This window comes from Microtus ochrogaster, chromosome 7 (assembly GCF_000317375.1).
Source record: "Microtus ochrogaster isolate Prairie Vole_2 chromosome 7, MicOch1.0, whole genome shotgun sequence".
Classification (NCBI taxonomy): Eukaryota; Metazoa; Chordata; class Mammalia; order Rodentia; family Cricetidae; genus Microtus; species Microtus ochrogaster.
The window spans coordinates 72,632,654-72,646,583 of NC_022014.1; the positions used below are offsets into that span (position 1 = coordinate 72,632,654).

Consider the following 13,930-nt stretch of genomic DNA (forward strand, 5'->3'; position numbering starts at 1 on the left):
GCAAAGAGTGCAGGTTTGCTCCTGGCAGATGAGTTGAAATTCACCTTGTCTATTACCAGCTGTACAACCTGAAGGAAGTCCTTAAATTCCTCCATGTTTCTGATTCATTGCCCGAAAGGGACAATGGGGGTTTACCCTGGGGATGGACTTAGGCAACAGTCCTGTGTAATAACTCTTGCTATCACAGAATGTTATGGTACAGTACTTTTCCAATCAGCTAGCCAGATGACTTCCACTTTTCCTAGAAGACGGTAGACAAATGCATTATGCTTGAACCTGCGGGACAGGTCCTGTGGTGGGGTGGTGGTGTGTTTTCTCTGAGATCAAAAGGAACTGTTGAGACCCTAGACAAGAGAAGCCTCGTGCAGAGCTTCTGAGGTTTCCCATTTTTTTCCAGCACCCATGGAAGACCGTTCCTGCTTTATGTGGGCCTGGCCCACATGCATGTGCCTTTGTCTGTGACTCCTCCATCAGAAAACCCATGGAGCCAAAGGGCATACCATGCAAGTCTCCGGGAGATGGACAGTCTGGTAGGGCAGATCAAGGACAAAGTTGACCACGTAGCAAAAGAAAACACGCTCCTCTGGTTTACAGGTAAAGTAGAAATGCTACCTGAACTGGCTGTAATCTAGTGGATAACTGCACAGGTTCCATGGAGAGCAGAGTCCAGTCATGTGATATCTTTAACAGGGAGGGGCTCGCTGTGAACTTGGAGCCCTGATGATTGTCTGAATGCTGGATATGTTGTCTATTGAGTTCTCCATGATTGAGTCATGGAAAAGGATTTGTACTGATGGAGCATGTGCTTTGCTGGCCCCATAGATGTTGAGTAGGCCTGTAGACTATTCGTACTTGTTAGAGCTATTTCACATTGTGAGCTTGTATAGTCCTTGGCCATCTCCTCTGTGGTCCCAACGAGAGTGGTTACTGCCAGTCATATCTTTAGTCAGGCTCCAGAACTGAGTTAACAATCCCTTTAAAGGGCTCACACATAGCCAGGCGTGCCAATGTGCAGCTCTTTATAGAATTCTAGCACTTTAGAGTCTAAAGGCAAGAAGATCTCCAGCTCAAGTCCAGGGTGGGCTATAGAGTGAATTTGAGCATAGTCTGGGGTATATACAACAAGATTGTGTCTCAGAAAAATCCAAAAGTGTATTCATATGGGAAGTTGTTACACAGATATTCATGTCTCAGGTCTCTATGTAGAAGAGTGGTAGTTGCTTTGGATCAAATTAAAACCTGGTTTTTAATATATACTAATGGGGGAATTGAATCGACTCCACTGTATATTGTAAGGTTGAAAGATGGTGTATGTGGGGTTCTAGGTACATCAAGGATGCTTAGTGATGCGCGTAAGTGCAGTTCTAGGTACATCAAGAATGCTATGTGTGTGGAGTTCTAGGTGCATCAAGGATGCTTAGTGATGAGCGTAAGTGCAGTTCTAGGTACATCAAGAACGCTATGTGTGTGGAGTTCTAGGTGCATCAAGGACAGTGGTTGGGCTGATACTAATGACAGTGGTAATGGATTGCTAACCCCACCAAAGTGGGGTGTGGGAGCAGAGGTTAAGGATGGAGCTCATTGGATCAGAACAAGCCCCCCTTTCTTTTAGAGCCTAGTAGAGATGGGATCACTGAGGCAGTTGTAGCTGGGTGGCAATATGAAAGCCCCACACTTAGGAAGCATAGGAAGTGGGTCCATGGCTATGCAGAGTAGGGGTAGCCATACACTGACATCCATGCCTACAAGAAACATTTCAAATATAGCGATCAAGTTTGCTCTTCTGTCTGAGTGATCATGTTTGTCTTTCTGTCTGATCCCTGCTGTGCACAGGGTTCTGACCAGAGTGGGGTTCAGAAAAAGTGTCCCCAGAGACCCACTGACCATCTCCTGTTCCTTTTTCTGGTTTCTAGGAGACAATGGCCCATGGGCTCAGAAGTGTGAGCTGGCAGGCAGCGTGGGTCCCTTCTTTGGACTGTGGCAAACCCATCAAGGTATTAGAGAAACCCATTCAGTGGGGTCATGTCTCTCTTGGGAAGCTGAGTGCTGGCTGGGTGTGGGGTTTTGTCTTGGGGACAACTGACTTGCATCCTGGCCTTCAGGACACTGTTATGAACCAGGGACATAGTGGCTCACCAGTCACCAACTCTTAGAGAAGAAACACATTGGGATGGAGGGAAACTGTGTGTTCATTATGGGCCATCTCTTTCTGTCCCTCAAAGGACCAGCCTTCGTCCTGACAAACCAGTCCATAAACTGTCCAGTCAATATGATTTGCCTTCATTCATTGAGCTGCTTGTGTTTTCTTCCTCTGTCCATTTTCTTCTCTTCCCCACCCCTCTCCATTCAACCATCACTTCACATATCCATTCAAGAAATACTTAACATACAGTTCTGTAAGGCTGGGGTTTGTCGTTGCTGTTGTTTTGTTTGACAGGGTCTCACACTGTAGCCCTGGTTGGCTTAGAACTCACTATGTAGCCCTGGCAGCCCTCGAATTCACCGAGATTCTCCTGCCTCTGCTTCTGGAAAGGTGCTTTAAATGTGTGTGCCGCTATAGCTGGCCCTCTGCAAGGCTTTTATATCTGTCGTCTTTAAACCTTGTGATAGTGAAAGGTAACTAGCAAATGGCGTCTTTTATAGATGAAGATAGAACCCCAAGGGAATTGAGTCACTTGCCCCAAGGTCACACAGTTGGTGAGAAGACATCAGGCTGGCCAATGTAGTCAAGGTTGGTGCTATCCCCGCATACCCAATGGCCCCCTACAGCCTTGCTGGCTCTGTATAAACACACTTGAGCCTGGAGCTCAGTTCCCATCTGCTCTGGAAAAGTTCTCAGCAAGGAAGAATCTTAGGTTCTGAGGGAGCAGCCACACTGGGGACAGGTATGTGGGGAAAGGTTTGCAAAGTTCCTTGTGCCTTTTGATGCACAGCCTCCTCCTGGAAGCGTTTGTTTTGGGGAGCTAATTAGCCAAGGGAACAGCACGTATACATGATGCTTGTCACAGAAGGTTAAAGAGCTAGCCGGTTACACTTCAAGTACTCAGTTGAGGGGCGTGTTTGAAGGAATTAACCATTTAGAGGGACACCAAAGAATCCGTGGACTGATGGGCATTTGCTGGCTTGGAAATATTTAGAGGAAATATTTCTCGGCGAATGAAACAAGCTATAAAATCATATGCAATGTCTGTGCATGTATTTTAGGTAACTATGTGCTCTCCAAAGTATAGCTTCATTATATAAAAGTAAGCTTATGTCTTAGAAAAATCTTGAACGAGGTAACAAAACTACTGGGTTTAAAAGGGAGTTTACATGTGATTCCCATCTCTCCCTCCCATGGCAAACTGTTGTTTCATAAAGATGTCAAAGAGGGATTGAAGGTTTAGCTCAGTGGTAGATTGCTTGCTCAGCACATGTGAGTTTGACATACAGCATTAAAAATATTAAACCTGTAGAAACTGGAGTGGGGATGTAGCTCAGTCAATAGGGTGCTCGCCTAGCATGTAGCTCAGTCAGTAGGGTGCTTGCCTAGCGTGTAGCTTGGTCAATAAGATGCTCGCCTAGTGTGTAGCTCAGTCAGTAGGTTGCTTGCCTAGTGTGTTGCTCAGTCAGTAGGGTGCTTGTCTAGTGTGTAGTTTGGTCAGTAGAATGCTTACCTAGCGTGTAGCTTGGTCCTTTCTTCAGTCCCCAGCATCACATGAACCAAGTGTGGTGGCAGATGCCTGTAATCTCAGCACTCAGAAGTGGAGGCAGGGGGATCCGAAGATCATGCTTACCCTTGTCTATATAGTAAGTTCTAGGCCGGCTGGGCTAGGTGAGACACTGTCTCAAAACAACACTAAAAACAAGCCCAGTCCTGCCCTTCCTTCCTTGTCTGAGCACTTGTCGAGTACCTGCTGTTTCCTGTTCTTCCTATTCGTTGAGCATCTATTGTATGCCAGGAGCAGTACTTGTTTTCCAGGGACACAAAGACAAACAAGACCTCTGAGCTGAAGGAATCATGGTCTATAGTACTACTTCTCAGGCTGGGTTGTGTAGACACAACAAGAGCCTATGGGGATCTTGCTGAAAGGAAGTTTCTACTCAAGAGGTCGTCAATTGCTGACTGTGGCTATGCATTCTTGTGCCAGGGCCATGCTGACATCACTGGTCACTTGGAGAACCACCAGCCTAGAATATTGTTATCTATGATACCCAAGTCTGTTGCTTCTTTCTCCGGACCTGTGGTTCCCCGAGTTGGGCATGGTGGTGCAATGGTTTTTAATTTCAGTACTCAGGAGACAGAGGCAGAAGGATTGCCACCAGGTGGAGGCCAAGCTGGGCTCCATAGCGAGTTCACAGTCAGCCTGAGCTATGTAGGCAGACTGTGTTATTCGTGCCAAAACAAATAACAACAACAACAACAATAACCACAACATAAAAAAAAATGCCTTGGTTCCCGGTGTGACTTACAAGAAGATGGTTCCTAGCGGCAAGTGTGTACTCCTCCTCTGTGTGTGTGTTTTCCGTGAACCCCAGCTGACCTTGAGCTCTCAGGCTCCTCCTGCTTTTAGCCCCGTGACTGCTGAGATCACAGGCACTTGCTAGCCTATCCAGTAAGCCAAGCGTCGTTCACAAGAGGAGCAGACTTAGGATCTTCAACATTCAAAGAATCCCAGAGTTGGAAGAGAACTTGAAGCCTGCATTCCTGCTCACTTCCTAGTAGGACCGGGAGGCTTTGCCCCAGGTCAGCTGGTGATGGGCGAGGGTCAGATGATCTGGGCTTATACCACACCGCGCACGTGATTGTAGCTGCCCCCACCTTTCAAAACCTGATCATTACTGCACTGTCTGGAAAATCCTGTGTTGTTTCTCTGAACTCCGTGGTTGTCAAGGTAAACATCACCATTAGCCCCCACCCCGACCCCGTGACCATCTGAATGGTTCTGCATCAGTGGGAGGAGGGGTGGGGAGATAAAGAGGCCTATGGTCTTGGAAACTCGCTTGGGCTTGAATCGCAACTCAGCTATGTAATAGGGGCTGGACACTTAGTTCTTCTGTGTTGGAAGGTGATAAACCCTCTTCATTGCAGGATGAGCAGGGTCACGTGGAGTCATTTAACAGACACCACCCTGGAGCGTGTGACTTTTACCACTAACCCCCGTGAGACTCTGTTTCTTTATTCATAGCAGAAGCAACCTGGGCATCCTTCTCCGAAGGGAGACTGGAACAAGGCCTGGGAAAGACTTTCTTACAAAAGTGCCAGACAGACAACCCATGGCTGACCTCTGAGTGTCCTGAGCTCTTGTCTTGGGAAATTGCTCAGGGTTGGGGCTGTTAATGCTACTTTGGGCAAGACTTTCTGATAACTTTGGTGACTTGCTGCAGTATCCCCGGGCATAAAACTTGAGCTGGTGGTGCAGTGGTGGCTGAGTGCCACTCTCTTGTTTCCAGAGGTCTCAAAGTAAACTTTGTTGGGAAACTCTGTAAAAGTGACCGCTCCCTCCCCCATACTCCTCTGGGCTTTCTCTACAGGATTCCACAGCTTCCTCTTCCTCGCTTCCTGGAACGCTGCAGGGAACTGACTCTAGGAAGCCAGGCGTAAGCCTTCCTGCAGCTGGAAGGGAGTTAGGTCTGTGAGTGATGAGGGGTGAGTCTCTTTGCACCACCTGTTCCTCCTGATCTAGGTTTCCTAGGAAACCCACACAGACCTGTAAGGCCATTCTCAAGAGCCCATAATAGAGAAAAGACAATGTTTTCACGACAGAGTAGGGCAAACAGTCCTGGGAGGCCTGCTTCCTTCTCCCCGAGCCAGCTTGCTACGTCAAGCCACGTGCTCTCTTCCCCTGTTCCCAGGGCCCCCTCCTCATCTTCCCTTTCCTCTCTTGGCTCATCTGGCCAGCTCAGCTAATGAGATGAGGCAGTGTCTCCTGGAGTCATCTTTTTACCCTGTGCTAGAGTGAGGATGCTCTACTTGGCGTGGTTCCTGCCATCTTGGGATGAGGGGAAACTGAACAGGGGTGTGTGTGTGTGTGTGTGTGTGTGTGTGTGTGTGTGTGTGTGTGTGCAGATACAAATCAGGCTTACCTTACTGCAAGTTCCCAGACTCCGGCACCTGCCTGTGCAAGAATCCTGACTGCCAGCCTATCACATCTCCTTCCTGACTCTGGACCTGGCTCGCACCAGTGTCAGAATCTACACCTTGGTATCGCTCCCTCTCCCCCACCAATCTGACTGCTCCTCTGTCTGGAAAATCTTCCCTTGTTTTATTTGAAGAACAGAAGTGTTCCTTCCTCTCCCTTGGTGATGAGAAAACATTCTGCTAACTTGGCATCATCTGCACTTCTAAGAGACCTTGCTTGTCTGTAATCTGACCCTATCAGGCTGTTGCGTAACCCTCCCACTGGGACACAGATCTTTCTGCAGCCTGGGCCCCCTCTCCAGTGTGGGATTAAAGAGAAGGTGGGGGAAAGGTCAGAGATACTGTGTGTGTGAGCTGGTAGAGTTGGGACAAGGAATGTTAGGTGCTGGGTCCGGTCAGGATAGGGCTTTTGGTAGGAACCCTGCGGAAGCTGAAGCTTGTCTTTCCCCAGCCTTTGGACACTGGCGTGGTGGAATATTCCTGTTGTCATGCTTCAAACCACCTCAGTCCGGCCACAGTTCTGGGTCCCACTGAAGCCTGGCTTCTCTCTGCTTTTAGGAAACTAGTATTCTATGGGTATCCTAGGCCAAGGATAAGTATTTATATTTAGGAAGGAAGCTCGCTTTTCTGGAAGGTTGTGTAGGATGTCCTTCAGTGCGCTTGTCCAGGAATTGCACACGGAAATGCCAGTTTCGGACAAGCAAGCCAGATAAAGGGATACACAGTGGCACCTGTTAGCCGCAGGCAGAGATCTGGCAAGCTGACCTTGTCCATGCTGCTCCAAATTATTTAAGAAGGAGAATGTTAGATATCCCAGCCCCTCCGAGGGCTGCTACATTCATGTGCCAGCCACTAGGCGGGACCCCTGACGAGGGTTTCCATCTGTAGGGATCTTGAGTTTTTCTTTGCCCACACCGGTGGCAGGTGCTGTGCCAAAGTGCCTTGCTCGGGACTTTATATCCGTGATCTTATATAAGTGTTCCTGCAGCCCTGTGAGGAAAGTGTAGTCATTTTCTACTTCTTGGCTGAGAGATGGAGATCAAGGGAGCTCATGAATTCTGCCCAAGACTGTCTGGTTAAAGGAGTAGCTCTGGAGTCACCCTACCCCTAATTGGACTTGGCTTTGTCTGGTTCTAAAGGTGTCCTCACCCCTTAGTTCATACTTCTCAAATTCTGGTTCTTAGATCATTGCTGGCATTAGAATCATCAATCTCATCTTCTGGAGGAAGAACCCAGGAATTGAAATTTTTGAAAAAAAAAATCTTTTATATTTTAAGTATGTGTGTGCCCCTGTAGTACTAGGTGCACAGGTGGAAGTCACATGATAACTTGCAGGAGGCAGTGCTCTCCTCCCGCCATATGAATCCTGGGGATTGACTGCATTAGACTTGGCTACCATCGCCCTTAGCCACCGAGCTTGCTCTTGAGCTTCTGTGTGAAAATCCTTTGAACTGACACAGCGTGTGTGTTGGAAGTCAGAAGACGACCTTCAGGAGTTGGTTCTTTCCTTCCTTCCACCGTGTGGGTCGCAGGGATAGAACTCAGGTCGTCAGGAGTGTGGGCAAGCATCCCTGACCTCTGAGCCATCTCACTGGCTCAGGAATCCAAGTTTGCATGAGCTCTTGTCTGGCGATGCTATCATGTGCAGGGGTGGGCACACCTCTCGCTGAGCTGCTTGCCCTCCTGACTCAGTGAGACATGGCCACGGAGCTCTTTTCCAAGAAAGCCTGCTTGCGATCCCTAGGCGTAGGCAGCGGGGACTGTTGGTCGGCTTGCCCCTGCCGTGATACACCGTGGAATGTCACTTCACTTCCGAGGCCAGGGAGGGAAGAACAAGAAAGCAAATTTATGAATCATGGTTCTGTTTATGTTTTGGTTGCTGAGGCTAAATATTTATTGCTTCAAGTAAGAGGCTCCGCTTTAATTAGAATCATAACTAACCACAAATGCATTGAAATACATTGTCGGGGTCATAGACAAGCATCTCCGGACAGAAAGCCAAATACACCTCACACTTTAAATGTCCCAGGGCCACAGGTCGAAGTAGTAAAGCTTATCTAAATTAACAGCTAGCTTTTGGAATAGAAAAGTGCTTAGAAGTTTTTATGGACTTGTTTTTTTTTGCTGTGACTTCTCAGACATTCTCGTGCTGCTGCGGGAGAAGGGATAAAGGTGTGGTCCGCTTAAAGCACACAAGCCTGGGGAGATGGCTCAGTCAGTAAAGTGCTTGCCTTGCAAACACGAGGACCTGGATTATCCTAGGACCTATGTTAAAAAGCTGTACCCGATGGTTCATCTCAGTGCCGGGGGAGCCAGAGACAAGTGGGGCCCTGGAGCTTGTACCTCTCTATATTACCTTCCGAGTTCTAGGTCAAGTGAGAGACCCTGTCTGAGAAAGCAAGGTTTACGACGCCGGAGGAAGATACCCAAGGCTGACCTTGATCTGCTAACCACCTCTTAAAGGCTTTAAAGTTGAGCCAGTGGGGAGGCAGAGGGAGGTCGTCTGACCTGGGTCTTCAAATCTGAGGAGTTGCCTGCTGTGTGGTTAGAACACAGGCTGTTCTGGGAAAATGAAAGGTCTTCCGGGCGATCTCTTCTACCCCGTCTAAGCTGGTCATGCAGCTGCTGATGAGGTCTGAGAGCCTGGTCCAAGTGTGGGAACCAGAAAGTCAGCCAGCTCTTCAAGGAGCGGCAGGGAAGTGTGGGGGTGTGAATCACTGCAGCACACCTAAGGCCATGGGGTACGATGAGCAGGTGCTACGGGTTGATGCTGAGTACAGAGCAGGGGTCAGATCTTGCTCTTTGCCCCCTCTTCCATGTGGTCCAGCCAGCGGCCTGGTCACAGATGGCATGCTGGTGTGGCCCTGTTTTGGAGAACACAAAGGACAAGGGAAGATGTCACAAAGAGAGAAAGGTCCGGGAGACAGAGAAAAACCTGGGCGGTGACCGTACTTTTCTGACTCCCGGGCCATTAAATTAGGTAAGGAGAGTGAAGTCCCAGCCATGACTTCCTCTCTTCCTGACCTCCTCAAGATTTTAGGCCAACAAAAACTCAGTAGCTTGGCCTCCCGTGCTTCCGCCACAGCCAAAAAGTCTTTGCTTCCTGAAAATTCCCAGGTCCCCAGCATGATCAGGAAACAGTCCAGGTTTTACTAATTAAGTCAGATGTGAAAGGGGGAGAGATGGGTCACAGGTCAAGTCTACTGAGGGATTGATTAATTAATTAATCAATTTTGAGAAAGCGTTTCTCTCTAACCCAGTCCGGCTTGGATTCCATTATCTATTCCAGGCCGGCCTTGAACTTGGATTTCCAAATGCTGGGTTTACAGGCACAGGCCATTATGCCTGGTAGATTCTCTTCCCTTGTTTGGACATTACATCCTCTCAAGGAGAGAAGGCTGCTCAGCTTCCCTGGGCCTCAAAAGCAAAACCAAAAGTTGATCTCTGGCCTCCCACCTATCCTCGTGTACATGGACCTACATCCCCATGCCGACCACAACGTATGAACACTCACATACAAAAAAAATAAATAAATAAAAACAAAACAAAAGCACATAAGCTACATTTGGCTTTGAAGTGTACCGTGTTTGATTCTTGCCTGGGAATGAGTCCTGCCCAAGTTAACGTTACTGGGAGAGCTTCCTAAGACCTTGATGTGCTGCCTGCCTTCCCCGCTGTCAGGCCAGCCAATCACAGCCTCTAGGGAAGGGCTTTACCGTGTGGTTTTAAAGGAACCCGCCGTAATTCTGACATGCATTCAGGATGTGAATGGCGATGGGTCTGGATTAACTATTTAACTCAGCCAGGGCTGGTGGCACATTCCTGTTATCCCAGCTACTCAGGAGATTTGACAAATTGAGAGTAGCCTGGGCTGCGTAGTGAATTCAAGGCATTTTCGTGAGACCTGGTTTCAAAAACAAAAATAAGAAGAAGGGGCGAGGCTTGTGGATATAACTCAAACTCAGTGGTCAAGTACTTTCTAGCATAGCAAACTCCCCCAAAGTCAGACCTCAGGACTGAGACTATTACTTTACCCCTTTGAGCTTTTCACTTTTCCCTATTAGAAAAAAAAACGGGGAGCATAGTATGTAGCACAAAAGTTTGCCATACAAGGGCTGGGGAGATATCTCAGCTGATAAATGTGTTTGCAGCCAAGCCTAAACACCCAAGTTTGATCCTCAGGACACACCTGGTAAAGAATAGAACCAAATCCCAGAAGTGGTCCTAGGACCTCCACAGGCAGCCTTGCTGTGAGCATACACTGGTACACACACACACACACACACACACACACACACACACACACACGCGCGCGTGCGCAAAAGAATGTCATCCAAATCCAATGAAATAACGCAGGAAAGTACTTAGTCACATGCTTAGTTTGGTGCTTGGTAAAAAGGCTCCATTAATAGACAGTGTTATTGTTAGCGTTATTATTATCTTCAGCTTGGAATGGGGAATAAAATAGCTGCCGAGTGGCAGTTATTCTGGACTCTGTTCTTACTAGTAAAGATAAACCGCACACACTCAAACGGTTGAATAAGCACAGATAGCTGACGCTCGCACCCCGCCCCTCAGAAGGCCGATGGAAGATACTGGAGAGACATTTCTCCACTCCAAGCAGGGCTCGTGAGAAACTGGGGTTTGAAACAGAGTAATGTCCGTGTTGCTGGTGATAAAATGTTTAGTTTTGTAATGGCTTGCTCAAGCTTGGGATTCAAGCTAAATTCCTTTCGCATACAAATGCTGTGGAACTGGGGTCATATACAAGGCTGGAGTAAGTACTCATGTCTTTCAGTTAAAACTAGAACCTTAGGTGCAACTGGATTGGCTGAGTAGCTCCGCCCACATGGTCATATTGAGGGGCCTCTATGGGCAGATCCTGACTCTTAGTTGCTGAACTTTCCAATGTGTTGCCAGATCCCTTTGCTGCCGGCACAGCCCCTTCTAAGCCTTCCAGCTTCTGACCCTTTACTGAAAGATGACAAACACAATGAAACCGTTTCCACTGAGAATCCCCGGGGGAGGTCAGCCACCTGCAAAAGAGCTGCCCACAGTCTCACAGAAACAGGTGTCCCTTTGCTTGTCACAGAGCTGAGCCACAGCGCCTGCCTTCTGGGTGGAGATAGCGATTTACTTCTTAGATCCGAAGCCTTGGCCTGGCTTTAGCATCTGGCCTCAAAGGTTAATGTGCGGGCCCTTTGAATGTCATGTACCATGGGCTGTCCATAAAAGGGCCCTGTCTTTCCACCCACTCATACCAAAAGCATCCATGCAAATGTTCCTTCCAGCGCTGGAAAGACCCCCAGACTCCCAAGCACACGTCTGTGCTCCGACTTGTTGCTATTCGGTCGTAAGCAGAAGCATGCCGCGCCTCCTGAACCCACGTGGAAACGCGTTTTGTGCTCTGCCACAGTAACGGATTTTCTGTTCCACGTGCATGGAGGGGTCTTGTTCTGTATGTGTTTTAGGGGAGAGAAGGCTTTGATGGAAAGTGTGCACTTGAGAAATTCTGGATTAGATCAAAGACCTTTCCAGTCTGTAATGAGTGAATTTAGTTGGTCGTCTTGAGCCCGACACGCTTGAACATAAACAGTCCATAGGGTGGGAGCTGTTTTGTGTTTTGCTTCTTCTGTCAACACTTGGGGGACTCCAGAGCCCCATGTGTGCTGGTCCCAGGAATTTGGAGCACTTCCGGTCTGGTGTATTGAGCCAGGGACATCAAAGGTTCGGTCTGTGGCAGTGAGAGCACAGAGGGAGGAAGCCTTCATCTTGGTCGCCTCGCCTCCCCACCCATGATTGCTTTTATTATTTACACCAGCCAAACTCGGGGAAGTTGCATGACCGCAGTGTGTGTGTGAGCCACATACAGCGCTTGCCTTGGAAGAACTTCTTACACGCGAACCTTGTGGAATCCCTGGCCTCTGGCTCAACTGGGGATGAGGGTGGGGTGTGTGTGAGTGTGTGTGTAGGAGTGGCAGAGCCCGTCATGGTTAATTCAACGCAACATGTGTATTCAGGATGTTTTCTTAAAACATGACCTCATCTCTTCCAGCCCACGGACTGTCTATTGGTGGTCACTTTTAACTTGACTACAAAAATAATGTCTCCCATTACCAATGTGACAGTTCCGAGATTGCACATGGGCTATTCTTACCTCACCCCCCCCCCCAAGAGGCAAACACTCGGGAAGATGACTGATACTGTTTCATCAGGACCCATTAATTCAAGGAAAAACAAAGCAAACCCAAATCAATCCACACGAGATCAGTCAGGCACGGGGGAGTTTGAACAGCCGAGGAAGCCCCCACTTCCAAAGAACTGTAGTTTTGCTTTAATTGTTTTTCGGCTCTGGAAATGGAACCAAGGGCTTCATAATGGGGGATGTGTGAACAACTTGGAGGGGTCTGTGCTCACTTCCTGTTCATCAGACAGGCAGATGATCAACTGGGGGACAAATTCATTTATTCGACAAAGATGCTTCAAGCGCCTAGGATGTCTTGAGTCTTGTAGTGCAGGGACACGTGAGAAGTAAAGGATCTTTTTCTCTCTTTTATTTTTTATTTTTTGGCTTTTCAAGACAGGGGTTTCTCTGCGGCTTTGGCATTTGTCCTGCTGTCCTGGAACTAGCTCTTGTAGACCAGACTGGCGTCAAACTCACAGAGATCCTCCTGTCTTTGCCTCCTGAGTGCTGGGATTAAAGGCGTGCGCCACCGCCGCCCAGCGAAAATAAAAGTTTAAAGTGAGGACTGTCACAAGAGGAACAGGGCTCTGTCTGTATATGTTAAGTCCAGTAAAATCAAAACATGTACTGAAAGTTTTTAACTAGTTGGGGGACAAATAGCCGGGCAGTAAAATATTTTATTTTATTTTTTTTATAAAAAGCCAGTTCCTTGTTGAAATTGTTGGACACCCTTGGAGAGGTACTGTTCTCCCACAGGCTAGCTCTTAGCTGACAAAGAAATCTTGAGTTACTGATAGTCATGAAATAACTGCTTCTTCTCATAGGCGGAAGTTCAGCCAAGCAGACCACCTGGGAAGGTGGGCATCGTGTTCCAGCACTGGCTTACTGGCCTGGCAGAATTCCAGCCAATGTCACAAGCACTGCCTTGCTAAGGTAGGAGATCTGCATGGGTTTAGCTGTGGGAGTGTAAAGCCGGAGCTGATGGGGACACGTGGGTCGCTGAAGGTCCTGGGAGAATCATTGCTCGCTGGTTTACCTGTGTTAGCCAGGGATTCTACATACGCCTGCGCTCTGATAGCAGCTGTGTGGATGGGTCTATACAGCAATTCCTTATGGGAAAGCAGGCTGCAGAGGTCCTGAGCTTTCCCTTGGAGATGAGAGTTGAGTAAACAAGGGGCCTTGCTGGTCCCCAGCCCTCGGCATTAGTTCTTAGCAGTGTGTGCTGAAGAGAAAAGCAGGCAAAGGTGGCGGTCACAGTGAAGGTCCTGTAAACTCTAATTATTCGTCCCTGGGATTAGGGTAGGTATCCTAGGTGACTCAGAAAGCCTTTACATCACTGGTGACCAAATGTCCCCAAGATGAGGTACAGACAGCTGAACGTCCTGGAGGCCAGGAAGGAGACAGATGGCCCCAGTGGACCAAGAGGGACAGAATGAATCCTTAGATGAGGATGTCATGCATGCAGCCTACAGTCATAGGGCCTCTAGAAACATCGTTCATCTAGAGCACTGTGTGTGTACATCTCTCAACCGTGTATACATCTCTCCACCGTGTGTACATCTCTCCACCGTGTGTACATCTCTCCACCGTGTGTACATCTCTCCACCGTGTGTACATCTCTGCCC

At 48.3% G+C, this 13,930-nt stretch overlaps 1 protein-coding gene across 2 annotated transcripts in view; it reads left to right on the forward strand.

The window, feature by feature from the left end:
• Window positions 1-13,930, forward strand: part of Arsg (arylsulfatase G) — a 130,569-nt gene that overhangs the window by 91,862 nt on the left and 24,777 nt on the right. For both annotated transcript variants that reach the window (XM_026780199.1, XM_026780200.1), the window contains exons 7-9: window positions 398-594; window positions 1,914-1,994; window positions 13,130-13,238. In XM_026780199.1, coding sequence (XP_026636000.1) covers window positions 398-594; window positions 1,914-1,994; window positions 13,130-13,238 — 387 coding nt within the window. The remainder of the gene's footprint in view (window positions 1-397; window positions 595-1,913; window positions 1,995-13,129; window positions 13,239-13,930) is intronic.